The 19,753-nt window shown below is 27.2% G+C and overlaps 1 protein-coding gene across 4 annotated transcripts; it reads left to right on the top strand.

The window, feature by feature from the left end:
* The first annotated feature begins 3,224 nt into the window (after nt 1–3,224).
* Nucleotides 3,225–18,589, top strand: LOC111297652 (uncharacterized). Of its 4 annotated transcripts, none has more exons than XM_089741652.1 (7): nt 3,225–3,742; nt 4,027–4,176; nt 16,691–16,795; nt 16,902–16,949; nt 17,089–17,525; nt 17,838–18,057; nt 18,369–18,589. In XM_089741652.1, the coding sequence occupies exons 1-7, from the start codon at nt 3,244–3,246 to the stop codon at nt 18,419–18,421; spliced, it is 1,512 nt and encodes a 503-aa protein (XP_089597778.1). In that variant the 5' UTR covers nt 3,225–3,243; the 3' UTR covers nt 18,422–18,589. The 4 variants fall into 4 exon arrangements, with proteins under 4 accessions (XP_089597778.1, XP_089597777.1, XP_089597776.1 ...); XM_089741651.1 differs by having other exon boundaries at nt 3,226–3,742; nt 17,089–17,286; nt 17,440–17,525; nt 17,838–18,589; XM_089741650.1 differs by having other exon boundaries at nt 3,226–3,742; nt 18,142–18,589.
* The last annotated feature ends 1,164 nt before the right edge of the window (nt 18,590–19,753 follow it).

Genomic DNA, 19,753 nt, shown 5'->3' with positions numbered 1-19,753 from the left:
ATTTACCACAAAAAAAAAATAATTTGGATATTCCACATGTAATAAGATTTATACCTAACGAGTTATATTGGAAGGAGTTATTTTTTATGAAATTTTCTAGCAAAATAAATACTTTTTAAATATCAAATTAATTATTTTTAAAAATAATTCTAATTGATCAAATAAAAAAGTTCTATAAAAATAAAAATAGAGAAAAAAAAGTTATTGGATTTGTTGAAAATAATGTGAATATTTTTTGACCGAGCCTATATAGGTTCTTGGACTTCTTTATCAAATCTAGTTACTTTATCTCTCTTTTTATTCTTCTTTTGTCGGATTTCTTTCCATTTGATAGATTAAAATTATTTTTTAATTATGTTAAATTTAATATTTGAAAAATATTTATTCTAGTATAAAATTTTTATAAAAAACAAATAATTATTTCTTTCAACAAGAGTATATTTTTGCTACATGTGTAATATATACATCATATTTTATGTATTATTCATAACTTTTTTTTTTGTACATAAGAGGCTAAGACTTTAAAAAAAAAAAATTGAAAAGGTAAATTGACAAATATTAAGAATTTAATCTCAATCTTATCAGAAATCACCTTTTAAAGAAGACTGATGAACCATTTAGATTAAATCTTAAGTTCATTCAAAACTTATTTTGAATATATTAATAGAATATTCTATTTTCATTGTTGACAAATGTTGTAAAAGGATCCAACTCCAAATGAAAACTAGGATGTGAAACTGTAGAGTTGTTGAAGTTCGAAAGTCTTTGCAAAGTCTTCTTTAAAATTTGAGGTAGAGTTGGTAAAGTTTGAAAGTTATCGCAAAGTCTTCTTTAAAATTTCAATATTTTACAATTTTTTTTTATTTGAAAATTCCAAAAATTAAATTTTATTATGAAAAATTTAAATTCATCATACTACTGTCAACAAATTAAGACGATTTCTTAACTTTAGCGAGAATCACTCGTCTGCTTTGCAATTTTTAGTAGCATTCACATTATATTGATATATTAAATCGTAAATTCAAAAAGAAAAATATATATTAATATGATGTTCACATGAATTAGTTAAGTCAAAAAGTAAACGCTGGGGGTCACACAATAATACCGTAAAATAATACAAGTAGTAATTTAAAAGTAAATATATTGGACTGCATGTATTTATACTTTATAATAATAGTCTCCAATTCAATTATATATATATATATATATATATAACACAATAATTTTCATTCAACTAATCAACTTGCAGTAGGAGAAATCAGTTACGGAGTCTTAGTTGGCAACTGCAAGCAGAGGAACAACACATTTTATTTATCCCTGTATGTTGAGTATTCTTATTTTAATCATTTTATGAATTTAACATACTAATTGTAGAGAATCAATAAGAAATTCTCGGGCTTTTGGATGTTTGTAATTAGTTTGTTTAAATTAATCACTTTGATTCAGTAATTTTTTTCATTTGTTTGAAATTGATTGTTTGAAATTGAAAGATGGAGGCTCATAATATTTGTTCGAGTGCAATTGTTGGTGAAGTTCTTAAAGGACAAGAGAACTATGCAAACTGGAGAGTTTGCATACGAAACTATTTGTGGGTTCGAGATCTGTGGGACGTTGGGGAAGAAACTTCAGAACCTCCCAAACAGGAAGAAATTGGTGACGAGGCTCATTTAAAGACTTGTTGGAAGAGGAATGTCAGTGCTTTACATGCTATTCAAATTTCATGTGCTCCTAACATGCTTTCTTATATAGTAGACATGACTACTGCTAATGATGCTTGGAAAACTTTGGCCCAAAAGTGCCAACAGCCGCCTATGCCAGCTGAAGATGCGATAACGCCTATGCCAGCTGAAGATGCGCTAACGCGACCAGGTTTCCTTCTCTCTCTCTCTTGTTAAAAGAAAAGAAACATTAATAAAAAGCCTAGGAAAAAGAATCAGAGATTGAGAGCTAGGAAAGAATTTATATATCCTTTCTTGGAAGTACAAGAAAAATAGTAGTTTGAGACCAATTAGTCGTTTTGAGTATGAATTGTTTAGATGGGTGAGCAGGCGGAGCATGGTGGTTTTTATGGAAAAATTGGTGGCTTTTGGGGACTCATGGTGGTGTAGTGGTGGCAGAGAGCTGGTGGTTATTTGGGAGGGGCTGTGGGTACTTCTCACAGACAAGTTTTCAACCAAGAACAGCTAAGGGCATTTTTGTCTTCATCATAAACATCTCATTGCATTTAAATATATAAATTACACCAAATAGTATTTAATTTTGATAAAACAGCTGGACATTAATAAGGTGAGATGCAATAATTATATATAAAATTTATAGACAGATAATGTATTAAATATAAAATTATTTTATTTTATTTTAAAACAATTCTTTGACTGATTATTTTCCACTACAAACTTTAATTTTTATGCACTAAAGCCAACCATCTCTTGATTTAGTAGAAAGAAAATGATTTATATGTTACGCAGACTTGAATTTGAGCTTAGCCCAAACAATCCTTTCCAGTATCTTTTATAGTTGTAGGGATTATAAATAATAGTATTTGGTTGATTACACAAAAATATTATTTGGTCTAAGAATAAATATTCCGTTAAATTAAAATTAGTATGAAACATATATGAAACATAAGGTACCAAACGATAGCATGATAAAAGTTATTTGTTTTGTAAAATAATTTGTTCACATTTTTTAAAGGAAAACAAGGTTTCGCAAAATATGGATGAAATTATTTAATTAGAATAAAATTTAACGATATTTCATTTTCAATCATAAGTGTTGTAAAATATATATATATATATATAATATATTTAAAAAATCTGTCAAATTGTTTCTTAATCTATATGCCAGGCAACATGGGTATTCTACTTGCAATGGAATAGCGTTAAAAAATTAGTATCGAATTCTATTAATATTATTTATTAATAGAGTATTTTTTTAATAACATCTTTTTGATAAAAATCAATTTAAATTGTAATATTAATTTTTTTGTGCTGCTGATGTATATAAAAAATTAAGTAGATATATAAAAATTCCAAATAACATTTCAGGATCATTCAATAAATATGTTTAAACAAAGCAATTTTGTAACACCAATTAATTTATTTTTGAAGGCAAAAAAATTAAGATTGTGTTCGGATATAAAATCAGTTTTTTTTAAGATTACACGGAAAATATATAATTCTTGAAATTATAGGATGTGTGATTCTTTTTCTATCTAAACTCATGATATTGTAATTGGTGACAATGGCCGTGGTTGTTGAACGCACTCATACTTTGGAATTGGTCAAGTCTATTAGCAGAAGTGACTTGGAAAACACGTTCCGTCTCTTAAAGGAGAACCCGCATTTAGTCAATGCCAAAATATTTGTGAACACCGAGCGCAAGCCCCTTCATTTTGCAGTCACGGTAGGTAACTTGGTCATGGTTGATGAACTGCTACGCTACATGTCGGAAGAAGACGTGAAAATACAAGATCACTGGGGTCGTACAGCTCTTCACTTTGCCGCCATGTCCCCTGGAAACACCATGATTGCCGAAAGCTTGATCAGAAAGAACGAGGAATTGCTTACTATTCCAGATAACGAAGTAGGAGTTATTCCACTTGTTTTGGCTTGTCAGAGAGGCCATAAAGATATAGCTCACTACCTTTATAACGAGACTACACCAGCATATCTACTCTCACCAGAAAATCAAACTCAAGCACTGTCGTTCCTCTGTTGGTGTGTTGACAGCAAATTGTTTGGTAAATACTAATAAAACCCCTTTCTTTCTTATTTAATATATCTTGTGGAGTTGTGAAAGTTATCATAAATTTTGACATGGTTTAATTATAATCATAAAATCCTTATTTTAATTAGATATAATTTTTTTATTAATTAATCTAATTTCAATTGAAATTTGTAATTGTAATTAAACCACGTTAAAATTTTATGTTAATTCTCATGAAATTGAATTAGTGGAATGAAAACTAATATATTGTAATAGAGTATATAAGTTTTTTTTTTTTTAATGTCTTAATTTCATCAGATGTTGCTTTGGATATGCTTCGTCGTTGCCCAAGGTTAGCATTTGCTAAGACCAACAATCAATGGAATGCTGTTTTAGCATTGTCTCGTCAACATTCTGCATTCCTTAGCAGCAGTGGGCTCTCATTTTGGCAACGCATGATCTATTCTCGTGAGTATCACTTCTCTCTATTTCACTATCAAATTAGCTTTCTATCCAATTTCTTGTTAATCAAGATAATCCTTTTTAAAAAAATAAAAATAAAAGTAAAAAAAAAATGCTCAAAAAGTCTTCTAACTTTACTAAAAAATAGAAATGAGTTTTTAATATTTTATCATATGAAATTAAAGTTATTAACTTTTATTTTATTATAATTAGTATCTAAAATATTTAATTAATTGTTAACTTTTTTAGTTAGATGATTCAATTTCTAGAAAGTGCTTCTTTAGATTTATTTGAATGTACTAAATGATAAATATTTGAGAAAAAGTTATTTTATAAATTTCATCAATTGGACATTATTCATTGATTTTAAGATTTAATAAATATAATTACAATTAAATAAAAATTTATAATCTTAATTTCCTATAATAAAAGATCTAGAGCTTATTGATATTTTGAAAACAGTTTAAGAATTCACTTGATTATCAAGCGTTTTTTTAAAACCACTTAATTGAAGAGTTTAAAATTTAAGTGTTGAAAATGATAAGTAGCCTCTAGCTTCTTAATGTATTAAGTCAAATTTATTTAAGGAAAATATATTATCTAATTGCATTAATTTCATATTTTTACTTATAACAATTTATTCTTTTCCTTTTTTATTTTTACCGATTGAAAATAATTATAAAATAATATCTGGTTCTTATAAAGGATTAATAAAAATTTTACTTAGCATTTTATTTTGGGTTAAATATAAAAATAGCCACTTTACTATATACTTTTTTATCAATTTCGTACTTAAAGAAATAAAATTATCAATTTAATATTCGAACTTTCATTCTACATCTATTTTAGTATCTTAGACTAATACTGTTAATCAACTAGCTGACATGGCATGAATATCCAATAAGATATTAACATGTATTAAAAAATTTAGTTAGTGCCACTTTATCAATTACCATGTTAGCATTAAAAAAATTTTCTAAAAAATCTTTTCAAAAATCTAAAATATTTTTAAAACTTATAAAATATTAAAAAAAGAATTTCTTTTGAAATTATAAAAATTAAAAAATTATTAAAACATAAAATATTCAAAATTTCTCAAAATTTCAATAAAACATCGAATTTTTTTTGAAAAATTAAAAAAAAAAGAAATTTTAATCAAAATAATTTTTTTAAATTCAAAAAAAGATTCACAAAAACTTATAAATTTTTTTTTAAAAAATCTAAAATTTTTTGAAAAAAAAAAGAAAACTACAAAAATCTAAAAGTTTCTAAAAACTTGAAAATTTTTAAAAAATTTCTTAAATTTTTTCAAAAATTCTAAAAATTTAAAATTAATTTAAAAAATTAAAAATTTAACAAAAATAAAAAATGAAAAATTAATAAAATATATAAAATTTTCAAATTGTAAGATTCAAAAAAATTCATAAAATTAAAAAATCACAATTTTTAAAAATTTTTAAATTTTCATTGAAAATTGTATTTTTTTTTATTTTCAATTGTTTAAGTTTACTGAATCTGTTTGAATTTTAAAAATATTTTATTTATTAAAATTTTTATTTTTATCAATTTTTGTAGAATTTTTTGATTTTTTTAGATCAAAATTTTAAATTTTTAACTTTTAAAATCTTTTTAAAATTTTTTTAGAAATTTTTTTTAATATTGATATGGTAATTGATTATGTAACTTTGACTATATTTTGTGACATGTGTTAGTATCTTATTGGATGCTCATGTAGCATCAACAAATTAATTAACAATATTAGTCTTAGGTATTAAAATGGATGACAGAATGAAAGTTGAAGTAATAAAATGAAACATACCAAAAGACTTTTATATAATAAATTTAGTACTTAATTTTATAAAACTAAAAATTCATTACTTAATTTTCAATGATGAATTTGTTCAATTTATTTCTAAAGTAGATATGGGACAAATAAATAACATGAATGTTCTTTTCCTATAATTAACATTTTTTGGGTTAAATCCTATTTAACAATAATCTTATAAAGAACTATGGATATTATAGGATATTGTAGGTACAAACTGAATCCAAACCTGAAAACTCACCCAAAATTATTCAAACTGGACTAGGGGTGCAATCGATCGAGTTTGAACTAATACAGTATTAAGCTGGAGCTCGAGCTCGATTCGAAATTCGAGACTCAACTAGGTTCGAACTAGATCAAATTTTATTTTTTTAGCTCAAGCTTGACTCGAGATAGAAATCAAGCTACTCGAGCTTATTCGATTAGACTCGATTAACATATAAAAATAAGCTCGATTCTTATATTCGATAAAAACTTGATTATTTGTGCTCGAACTCGAGTTTGAGATATTTTATTAATTAAAATAAAAAATATATATTAAATATAAAAGCTCAATTATGCTCACAAGATACTTGAGCTAGTTATTAAAATGCTTAAACTTGGCTCGATCAGTAAGTTGAGCTACTCGAGCTCAAGCTCGACTCGATAATAATCGAGTCGAATTTGAGTTTTATTCAAATCAAACCCGAGTAGCTTGCGAGTATTAATGTATCATTTACACCTATAAACTGGACCAAATCCTAATTGACCAAAAAGTCAAAGATCTAAATTTGAGTAAATTTAAATCTAAAATGACTTATATTTGAGATAATATAAAATTTGAAAGAATCCAAACTAAAACATTCCAAACTCAAAATAACTTATATTTCACATTGATATGATTATGTAGACACCTAATTTTGTTCAGGTTAATTTGAGTTTGTTGAATTTTTAGGCTTGATCTTAACGTTTTGATTTGGACTAACCTTAAGCATTTTAATAAGAATGAGTTCATTTGGACTTGTTTCAAATTAATCATTTTTTGACCATTTTGTATAGTTTAAAGTCCAATTCAATTCAATTTTGGATTAATTTAAGTTCAATCACTTGGGCTTGAAAGGTCCAATAAAAGCCCAAGGCTCAATTATGAGTCCAAATTCAACTTTAAAGCCCAAATTTATGTTATTAGAATCTATTACATTAATAAAATTGAATTAATAAAGAAAAATAAAAAAAGCATAAAAGAAAGAGAAGGCCAAATGGTAGCCTCTGCCTAACGTTTTTTCTCCCTAGTTTTCATGCCTATTTTTAGCTTTTTGGTTTTCACCACCCATTTTCTCTATTAACTTCTAGCATACATTAATGAAATGCCTAATATCCCAAAATACAAGTTACACCTCCTAAAATGCAACAATGCCATTGCTGTAACATGTAATAGTTCAAAAGAAATTGAATTCACATATCCTTCGATCAGAACTTTGATGTTATAAAAAAATCCAACAATTCACAACTATAGGGGGAATTCAAAAAGGAAAATTCACATAAGGGGGGAAGCAAAAATTTTCAATCCTTGTTCTTTTTACATTGAGCCTCTTAACCACAAAAACATTTGCTGAAATCCTTTTTAGAACAGCTCTAACTCCACCAAGAATAGCTCATATTTTCCATCTCTTACCACCATAGCACTATTTAAAACCCCTTCACACTGACAAACCTTCAAACCAACACAAACTCAAAGCTATTACCCTCTTTACTTATTAGAAAAATAAATAAGAGAAGAGAAATAATAGAAAAGAATTTTGGCTTTAAGGCATGAAGAACATTTTCTTAAAGGCAATTATGCTTTTAGGATACAACAAATCTTCAAACTCTCGAATTAGAAGTAGTAAAAAATAGTTATGTGCTAAAGTATTTATTTATAATGAATGAACAGACATAAACTTTTATTAAGATGTTTATGACCTTTTGTAAAATCATGACCTTTATGAATAATAATCTATTTATATTCAAATAGTTATGACCATTTATCATATAATAATTATTTTTGTTCATACATAATTATTTAAAATATGAATAAAATTAGTACAAAAATTAATTTTATTCACCAATAATTCAATATTTCTATCCAATGTGAGATGTACCACATTCTAAACTACCAACAATCCCTCACTAATTTGAAATGTTAGTGCTTACTCTTTAACTTTTCACACAAATAAATATTATAAATACAAGAAGATATCTCTCAATTTAAACATTCAATTAACGTATATATCTTAAAATTTTAATGAAGTTGATGGTATTCACAGATTAAACCTCAACTTTTAGTGTTAGAATTGAATATATAACACACATAATACTTATTTATTCTTTGTCAGAGGATTTATAACTGCTTTTAGTACTATTATGACCATATGCTTATCTTATTCATAAATATTTACAAGAAAGACCTCAATTTTTCTTGTTGAAGCAACATCACTTCTATGTTTATATAAGTAGAGTTTTCATTATATCTTCATTGCTTTGGACATTTAAAACTCCATTAAAAGTATAAAAACTCATCCTCCCCACGTAATGGATCACACTAGTTTCTAAAATTTGAATGAATTTTACTAGTGCTTAATAGACATATGATAATAACTTGTTTTTACCCAAAAACTTTGTAATTAGAGGTTACTAATTCAAAGTTGGGTTTTCACTATTGGTGTCTAATAGTAAGGGTTTAAATCCATTCTACTTGTAGTACTACTAACAAAATATCTTGAAATTCAATTTTCTTTTATGTTAATTACCCCTACTTGAAATTGAATCTCTAATATAATCACTTTAGGCTAATATGTCCTAACTTTTTATTTTGTATATCATTTATATGCTTCAGATATTGTTGCCTTATTCTTATCATTTTAAGAAATAGTTGGTTTTGGTTATGGCCACAACTCTATATTTATTAATTTCAACCATTCTATTTTCATACTTTTATATATTTTTAATACCCTTATACTCCTAGTACAATTGGATAAACTCAATGAATAAACTAAATGATTTTAGTCCTTTTAAAATTTTAAAAAACCTTTTTATGACTTTAATAAGTGTCTAAACTTATTAGCTTGTATAATTTGCTTACAAAATTATACTAAAATCTTACAACACTATGGTGGCAATATTTATTTCTTTTGATTCTTATCACCCCCAACACGTGCAAGTATGTATTCTTTTATTAAAGAATATCTCATTCAATTATCAAGATATCATATATACTTAATCAAGTTGCCATTTCATTCATCTTTCACTATTTAGTGTTTTTTTTTTTTAAAGTAGAAGGCCTCAAAATCCATTCTTAGTGAAAGATAACTAACTAATATCTTAATATTTCAATAAAAGTTCTAAAACTTTTATATTTTAACTCAATACAAGAGTTTACATCAATAAGCATATTTCAAGTATAATCATGCTTCTAAAGTCTCTTTTTAAGACTTTTATGTTAATTCATAAATATTTATATGAATCTATTTCATCATGGATACTATTAATAATTTTTTATTACCATGAACAAAACCATTTCCATCACCTAAATGAATCAAATAGCATTCTTTTTGTTATTATAAAAGTTTTCAAATTCACAAGATCTTTGAATCACTCATGGCTTTCAAAGTAAATATACTTTAAAATTTTCTCTATATAAAATCATAGATGATAAATCATTTGTACAATTAATGAATTAGACTATATACATAACAAAAAATTACCACAACGTGATCAAGATTATAGCATCAATTTTGGTTTATGGCTATTCTAAGCAACCATAATAATCTGCCTCATACCTACAAATCATGTAGATTTGGCTATTAAAGTTATCTCATTTATAATGATGGCTTTTAGTGAAAATCAACTATCTCAAATGTTATCATGAGTTTTCAATACATATAGTAATTGTTCAATGGCTAACTCTAAATTCATGATTATTAAGACCTTTGAACTTGATTTCAAAATTTTGTAAGAACTTTATTTCTCCACCATTGTGTAGCATATATATATATATTTCTGTTATTTATCACTTTTAATTGGTTATAACATTTTTTGATATATAATAAATTCAAACTTTACTTATAGGACCAATATGCCTATATACAATAAGAGTCCATAGTATATTTAACTCCAATTCAAATACTTTCACAATCATTTTGTGACCAATATATTCATATCTAGATCACCATATCAATACAAGTTATGAAACATGAATCCAAAGAATCATTTTCATAAAATAGTATAAACAATAATTATAATATGAGTTCTACTTATATTTCATGCAAAAACTCGTGATTAATTTGTATCGGTAAAATCATTGATTGGCCAACTCTAAGGCTTACGGCTTTCACAAACCAATATTATTATCTAAGCCCATATGTTAATATGGTATATAACTAACCACATCTTTGCCATTGTCATAAAACTATTGAAAATCTTGAAAACTTATTCACTTTTCATTTTAACAGCTTGCAAAAAGCCATTTTTCTAGGTACAATAAGCAAAAATATTTTCATTGTCTTTAACCAATAATGTATTAATTGGATGATGTCATTCTATCTCCATAGTCCATATCTTTCTTATATGTATATGAAAAAAAATTTCATCACATTTAGTTCATTTTCGTTATATATGATAAATTGTACCAATATTCTCCATGCCATCACAAAATGAAATTAAATACATGCATGTATTGGTTCCTTTGAAACATTGAATTTGCATGTTTTTTTTATAATTTATAAACATTCCTATTTAGACATTGATGAGCATCCTCCAAAATGCTAGTAACTGATAAATGCTTCAATATTTTCTAATGGCATGCCTTTTCATTTTATCAATATCTCATATGCAAAAAACAACAATATTTTTTTGTAACCGTTGATTAACTCTTTGATGGCTTTTTATAATTTTCATTTTGTGATTGTTTACAAAAAAGTTTTATTTTGTAAAATTACTTCTAGTGTAATACACCCAGTAGGCAAAATATATGTCACACTACCCATGTTTCTGATAATAATCATTATTTGATTTATTATCCACCAATTAATCAATGAAACACCATATCTTAATAATAATTATTCACATATATCAATTTAAGTTTAATTGGTTTTCATGAAAATTAAACACTAGTCAAAATTTGAACGAACAATAAATTTTAAATATATATATATATCAACATTTGATTTATAAATGACCAATAAAAATAGAATCATACAAATAACTTGACTTAACTTATTATCTCAATTTTGGTGCCATGATTTAACAATAAAACTAATCTTGTAACTAAATCTTATTTTTTTTACATATTCTCTACTTGCATCTAATTTCTCATAGTAAATTCCTTTACTCATTTCTAATTATTTTTATAGAAATCATGAGACAATTTGCCTGTTCTATATATAACTAAGACATGATAATTAAACAATTGGTCATTCCATTAGAACCCAATTTAATTGGTTATTTAATAACAAGTGATAATTCTTTTAGTCATAAATTAATTCATGTCTTTCTCTTTTATGTTTTTAGGCTATTTCTTATCTTAGTCTTTATAAGCATCGATTTTTCAAACAAATATAATAAAATTCATTAAACCCAATTGTGGAGTCAATTTCAGTATATGCCTAAACTTATGCAATGTAATCAATATTTTGCATATTGTGTTTTGACTTTACACACTAATGAAATAAATTATTAATGTGTTTATCTCATTCAGTCAATCATTTTATCAACAATTATGCAAGAAATAAAATACATACCTTTAATGAAGATTTTTATGAAAATTAATATTTTGGTCCATAGAAACGTTAATCTTTTGACACCTTGAGCCTTCTCTAATATTAATCTTTAAATCATGCCAATTTCTTTTCCTTGTATCTTCCTTATGCAAAATATAATTTTTTTGTAATTGCCTTTAAATTGTTAGAAAAAATAAATAAGAGCAGAGAAATAACAAATAAAAATTTTAGTTTTGAGGTGTGAAGAATATTTTCTTAAAGGTAATTATGTCTTTAGGATACAACAAAGCCTCAAACTCTCTAATTAGAAATAGTGAAAATAGTTATGCTAAAAGATTTATTTATAATGAATAAACAGACATAAACTTCTATTCAGATGATTATGACATTTTGTATAATCATGACCTTTATGAATAATAATCTATTTATATTTAAATAATTATGACTATTTGTCATAAGATAATTATTTCTATTCAAACATAATTATTTAAAATATGAATAAAATTAATGTAAAAATTGATTTTGTTCATCAATAATTAAATCTTTCTATTCAATGTGGGATGTACGACATTCTAAACTACCTACATTACTTATAATCAAAACAACAATTCTCCTTTCCTTCATACCCAAATACCTTTAATGCTTTACTGTTACACCACCATTAACTATAAGATCTCACCCAACAACACTACCATCAGCTTCACCACCAAGCACCCACCAAAACATCCCTTACCAAAGGAAAAAACCACCACTAACAACCTTCTCAAAATCAACCTAATAGTAACTAGTCGAAACCATCAAGCACCACATTGACAGCCCCATGTCAATACCCCTAAAAAGTCCCAGCAGCCACACCTTATTGTAAATCAATCGTACTACCTCAATAACTTAAAAACAAAATAAAAACAAGAAAAATCAAACAAATCCCTTGGAGTGAGGAATAGTAACATCAACACTAAAAAAAAAAGCCAAAATCAAGAAATGAAAGGAAAGAATTTCAATCAAGAAAATTTTTAAGATTCTAAAGGTGTCTTAGGGGAGGACTTTTCAAGTTCATAAAACAAATGGGAGAAAGGGATGTTTTCTAGGCTGAAAATGACGGTAGGAGTAGCAGCAACATGGGGTGGTTTATGGTGTTGAGAGGCTTTCGAGAGATCCAAAAGGTGAAAAGGACAAAGGGGAAGAAGGCAACAACATACTAAAATTTTAGAAGTATTGAATGGCAACAAATGTGGTTTTTGACGGTTTGAAGTTCCAGTCTCAAAGTTTAGAAATGGGTTTTAGAGGTTGATTTTGGGAAATCCAAGCTCGAGTTTGTGACAAAAAGGCTAAGGAGAGTATTTAGGGAAATTTTAGGTTGAAAGTAAGACCCGCATTCAGGTCGCTGAAAACTTGGTATAAGTGGATGGCTATTTGATTTATTTTTTGGAGGGGAATTGAGAATTTTATTTAAGAAGGAAGGAAATGAATTGAAAAAAAAAAACAATGTCTTATAGTTATTAAAAAAAGAAAGAACTAAGCAGGTCAACTTGACTCAATTTCCCTTGACCCGAACTGGCTGTTGTTGGCCTTGATATGACCTGACCTACAACCCATATCAGACAAGCCCAACCCAATTGGCCTACAATCCATAAAAAATTGGGCCTCAATTCTTGGTTTGGATAAAAACCAAAGTGAGGTATACTACTATTTTTACGAATGTGGGCTTGCTATTTTCAAATTTTTTTGTTATTTTTATTTTTATTTCATTTGCTTGCTTTAAAAGAATGGTGTATTAACTAAAATAAAAATGTGAATGCTTGAGTAAAATTTTTTTTAATGAAATAATTTTCATCATTGTTTGGAAAGAAAAAAAAAATTAGAAAGTATTTCTAAGTAAAAATAATTTTGGAAATCCTAATTAGATATTGGAGGAATTTTAAATGATTATTTTTACTAAGAAATAATATTTTTATTTAAAATAATTATTATCAAATTCTTTAATGAAATGATCAATTATCCTAAATTCCACCTAGATATTAAGGAATTGAGGAATTTTTTTTTAACATTTAATATTTTATTTCTAAATATTTTGTCAAAGAAATAATGATAAGAAATATAAAAATAAAAGATTTGAAAAGAATGAAATGAAATTGGTTGTTTGCATTGTTTTATTTTTATTGATGTCATTTATTTCATATATGGTATTACGTGCATCATAGTTGGTAATAAATGTGAAGAGATAAAATAAAGATTTAAAAAATGATTTTTAAAAATAAAAACTAATGTTTCTAAGTGAGAATAATTTTTGAGATCCTATCTAGATAATTTTTCGGATTTCTCAACAATTATTATTATGAAGAAATATTATGCCAAATTTTGAGAATGATTATGAGAGTCCTAAATGGAGGATTATTTTTTGAAATTCTGCTTAGATGTTGGAGAATTTACAAAATATTCGAAAATGAAGACTTTTATTTTATTCCTAAGTAAAAGGTTTTAAAAAGATTTTTTGCAAAAAATAAAAAATTAAAGAAATTGTTTTAAATATCTAAATTAAGACAATTTCTATCAAAGCAAAAAGATAACATATGATCAATTGACATTGTTTTTAAAATGGCTATTGTAGGGGTTTAATCCATCTTCATGTATAATTATACTCTCGAACCTAACTTTGTTTTTGCAGACTAAAAATTGTAATTTTTAATAATTATTAATTAACTTTTAATATTTTATTAAAAAAATAAACTTTTTAGATGAACAATCATATTTAACAAAAAATATTAATGACGACTCCCCAAGTTTCGATTTGATTTCTTAAAATTTGTCTAGCGGTCCCTAAAATCGTTATAATAGATCCAAACCAACAATAACCCAAACTTAAAACCAAAAATTAAAATAACTAGTTTTTATGAAAATTTAATTACCCTTTTATTTTTATCCTAATCCAAATCTAGTTGGAACTCAAGAAAATCTAAATTGAAAATGATTGATTCAATTTTTAGATGATTAACTTTTTAGATGATCAATCATATTTAACCAAAAAAATTAATGACGACTCCTCAAGTTTTGATTTAATTTTTTAAAATTCGTCTAGCAGTCCCTAAAATCATTATAATATATCTAAATCAATAATAACCCAAAATTAAAACTAAAAATTAAAATAACTAATTTTTATGAAAATTTAATTACCCTTTTAGTTTCATCCTAATCCAAATCTAGTTGGAACTCAAGACAATCTAAATCGAAAATGATTGATTCAACTATAGAATAATTTGAACTTAAAATTATTCAAACTCAATGTAATGTGAATTCGAAATCTAACAAATACCTAGTATGTGGTTTTCTTATGGACGTTCACTAAGTGAATTAAAAGAAATATATGAACAATCTTTATTACTTGAATAGATTTTTTGAGTAAATTTTATGAAGGAAAACAAAAAACAAAAATTACAAAATTTCAGTTTATTAAAATAAGCTATTAAATAATATTTTTATCAATAAGCTATTAAATACAAATTATAACTTATTTTTATTACAATAAGCTATTAAATAATATTTTATTAATATAATACATATATAAATATAAATTAAATACATAATTAAACATATTCTTTTATATATCTCGACTTGATTTAAATAGTTCAAAGAGGCAAAACTAACTCAATCTTTATTAAAGAGAAAAAAAACACATCGATTAGATAGTGGCAAATCAAAACTTATTGTACATAGGTTGTTTTGGTCATCTTTACATCCATTGACTTTTTTTCTTATACAATTTATCTAATAAATAAAATTTTAAAAATCAAACAGGGTGACACGTGAATTTATTAAATTAAAGTATTAGATAATACTTTTAAATAAAAAATATATATAAATATAGAATTAAATAAATAATAAAATATATTTTTTATATATCAAGATTGAGGTATAATACCAAAAATTTTGCTTTGACCTGAGTTCGATTTAAAAGAAAAAAACTCAATCCAATTATCTTGAATTAAAAGAAAACGCGTAAATTGAATCGAGACAAACTGAAACCCATCGGATATATGTTATTTTGTCATCTCTATCTAAATTATTTTTTATTATAAAATTTATTTAATAAAAAAATAAATGTAAAAAAAAATTAAAAATAAGAAGGAAACAAAAAAATAATAAAAATCAAAGAAAATGAAAAAAAAAAGGAAGAAGGAGGGAGGTGTCACGTGAACACCTGAGATGAAGTGGAGCACCTTAAATCTATCTCCAACCCGATTTCATTTAAAAAAATTTGATTTGATCTCGATGTAAAAAAAATGCACCTATGTTAGATTAATACGGATTAAACCAAGTAGATACGGATTGTTTTATTATCCTATTTCTAATGATTTTTTTTCATAAAATTCATCTAAAAAATTTAAAATAAAAAACAAATAAAAACATTAAAGAATAAAAATATAAATTAATAAAAAAATGAAAAAAAAAAAGAGTAGAGAATGGAGGAATGGAGGGGTGCCACATGGACACCCCGACCTTCCTCGAATCTCTACATCTTTAATGTTATGGATGGAGAAATTATTGTCATATAAGGCCGAATATATGTTATGCCTTATAGAGATAAACAATCAATTTTGTTTTTATTATTTTTAATCCATTCCCTATTTTTTTGGAAATAAATTTACCGTTATAATATCATGCCACGTCATTTACTGCATGTGGTTAAACAAATCCGTGTGGCATAAAAAATTGTCTTTCAATTTGGTTAAATATTGGTTCATGGTTAAGTTCGTTACTAATAAGCCTAAATTGAATGAAACTGATACAACATGAGATCCTAAAATTAAAACTTGTGTAATGTTTAGGCCGCCCCAAAAGTTGATTTTAGCCCAAAGAAAATGTGCACAAAGCGCTTAAAAAATAAATGGGTTTGCACCTATGAAAATAAAAGTAGTGGTGAATGTACAAAAATACTAACTAAAATAGTTCATTATTGTCGAAGGTTTAAAGGTGAAACGATCCGAAGTTTTGTCTAGTGATGACAACGTTCGTATAAATACTCACCAACAACAAGATCAAAAGGAAACGAAAAACTTCATGATGCAAGGTATGTTCTTCATCACTTGAATAAATAAGAGCACACTTCATTTCTTAACATTTGGTTTTCTTATAACATAAAATTTCCTTTTTATATATTAAGGTCACTCTTGCAGGGGAAGGGAAACTACATGGATTGCGGTCATCTCTCTTGAAACTCTTTGGTGTGTTACCTGATTGCTTAAGGCCTTTTGTTTTATATATATATATATATATATATATATATATATTCAACTCTTGTTCTAGCAACCATTTCTTCTATTCTAGTAATTCGTTAGTTAAAAACTATATTTATTTGTGCAGGAATCAAGCAAATATATGATTTGAAGCAGACCCATTTCTATGCACATGAGCTTCTGCTTTTGATCTCTAACTCGATATCTGCTTTAAATGTTGAAGAAATTCATCAAAGTTCAGTGGTTGAGGCAATCATCAACGCTGCTCAGCGGGGGATGACGGAGTTTATTGTCGAAATCATTAAAACTAATCCAGATTTATTGGGTAGTGTTGACAAGGACAACAGAACCATTTTCCATATCGCAGTTGCATATCGACAAGAAAAACTTTTTAGCCTCATATATGGGCTAGAGGCTCTCAAGTATGATTTTCCTAATTACAGAGATAACTATTGTAATAATATTTTACATTTGGCAGGGCAACTAGAACCCCAATCCCAGCTTAAGCTTGATCAAATCTCAGGAGCTGCTCTGCAAATGCAAAGAGAACTACAGTGGTTCAAGGTCATCATCATTCTCTCTCTTTGATAATCCATCATATCTTTGAAGAATTGCACCTTTAGTCTAAATTAAACTTAAAATTTTAGTTCTTTTAGTTTTTATAATGTTTCATTTTTATTCATGAATTGAAATTGTTGAATTTTTTTATCTACAAATTTGAAGTTTAGAAAAAGGTGACATAACAATGAAATATGTAATTCACTCAAGTATGTTATGTATAATTAGAAAATAAATATGAAAAAGAAAAACCCTAAGAAATCTTTTGGCTTATTGTATATCTATTTCTCATTTATGAATTATGAATTATGAATTCAGGAGGTAGAAAGCATTGTACCACCAGCATTTAAAGAACGTGAAAATGGTAACGGGAAAACTCCTTATGAAGTATTTGATCAAATTCATGCCAACTTGGTAAAAAAGGGGGAACAATGGATGAAGGATATAGCACAATCATCTACGATTGTTGGCACTCTTATCATCACCATTACGTTCGCTGCTCTTTTCACCGTTCCAGGAGGCAACAATCAAGACACTGGTATTCCCATACTCTTAACCAAAAAACTTTTCAAGCTATTCATAATCTTGGATGCTGTTTCTCTCTTTTCTTCTTCCACTTCAGTGTTGGTATTTGTTGGCATCCTCACATCACGATATTCAAAAGATGATTTCCTCACATCGTTGCCCACGAAATTGATTATCGGACTTTTGGCCCTCTTCATTTCTATTGCGACAATGATGGTAGCTTTTTGCTCCACAGTTATTATCATGCTAAAGGGCCAATTAGAGCTAGTGATTCCTATCGTGTTGCTAGCAGCCATTCCAATTTGTCTCTTCGTGTGGTTGCAGTTTCCACTTCTTTGGACTGTTTCTATCTCAACTTATGGACCTGGGATCTTTGATAGGAAAGTGAAGAAATGGTTCTAATTTTATGATTGTCCACAGGAGGTCTAAACTGTGAGTGTAAAATATACTCAGTTCATGTTTGGTGTCATTTGGAACTGTCACTTACAAAAAAGTTATGGGTCTTTCACGTAAGTATTCAATTGGAATTCTAGTTTTTATCTTTCTATGGTTGCGATAACCTCTTCTTAATTATTAAAATTATAAAAATTGTTCACTCATTTATGGATAAAAATTCTTCGATATGTAGGAAAATGAAGAGTTGGCTTTAGTAAACTGAGTAAATATATTATATATTATATATTTGTTCAACCAATGACAATTTTATTAATAGAAAGGATCAATTCCAAAAAGGCTATCCCAGGTTAGGGAAGAAACACTGGGGATGACAATCTCCATATCACCAAAACCCACTGACTCAAAAGTACCAATTACAGCCAAGCATGAATAAAATGTGAGCATTCAACGCCCATTTTTGCAAGGGAGTCGGCAAAAGAGTTAGCCTTCCTCTCGACAACTCCAATGGTATCCCTTGTCAATCTCAGCGAACACTTCCAAAGTTGCCAAGACCTAGATTTTTGTTATTACACACCCAGGTTATAGCATGTAATACAACTATATATATATATATATATATGGAGGTATGTTTACAACAATAAGATAGTTGATGGTGTTTTTGGAGGTGGTTAGGTAAGGAGCTTTGAGATGACATGGAGGGTGGTTTAGGGAAGGTTTGAATTTGCAGCAAGAAAGCACGGTCATAGAGTTTCAAAGTTGGTTCTTTGAGACGTGTTGCAACGCTTAAGTCAGTCAAGTGTCTAAGGTTTTTTTAAGGAAGAAGGTAAGTTGTAGAGAGTATGAAGGAAGCTTAGGAGACAACGGTTCAGAATTCTATATATGGGCGGTGATGTGACCAGAGTTGTTGGCAGTTGATAGGAAGTCTATGAAAAATTCAAGGATGGGTGGGTGATTGTGAGTTATATTTAATGATATCAAATGGGTTGAATTTATTGATCCTACACGAATTGGAAGTCAGTTAGTCTATTATAAGGTGATGCACTGATGGAACGTTAGTGGTAGTCGTTGGGTGAGTTATTCCCATAGGCAAAGGGGTAGAGACGAGCCCGTATAGTGACAAGGAGCTTGAATGTTGATCTTCTTTAGTGGTGACGTGACAGTCAAGTGTGTCGGTGAGTATAGAGGTTGACTTTGTTGCCTAAGTGAGTTGGTATAACAATTGCCCTTCAGATCTGGTGAGAGTAATAAAATAACCACCCTCAAACTTTTTGTAACGATGTCATCAAGGTCTTGGCGAGTAGTTCGAGTCGAGG

The sequence above is a fragment of the Durio zibethinus genome, chromosome 12 (assembly GCF_047325235.1).
Source record: "Durio zibethinus cultivar Kanyao isolate XHJ-2024 chromosome 12, ASM4732523v1, whole genome shotgun sequence".
Taxonomy (NCBI): Eukaryota; Viridiplantae; Streptophyta; class Magnoliopsida; order Malvales; family Malvaceae; genus Durio; species Durio zibethinus.
Note: the sequence above shows the minus strand (reverse complement) of the source record. Positions and strands in the feature narration are given on the sequence as shown.

Bases quoted from the DNA above. Each gene is read 5' to 3' on its own strand.
- LOC111297652 (XM_089741649.1), top strand. From the start codon at position 3,244: ATGGCCGTGGTTGTTGAACGCACTCATACTTTGGAATTGGTCAAGTCT. The intron at 3,743-4,026 runs GTAAATACTAAT...TAATTTCATCAG, and splicing joins TGTTGACAGCAAATTGTTTG to ATGTTGCTTTGGATATGCTT. The intron at 17,526-17,837 runs GTCATCATCATT...TTATGAATTCAG, and splicing joins GAGAACTACAGTGGTTCAAG to GAGGTAGAAAGCATTGTACC.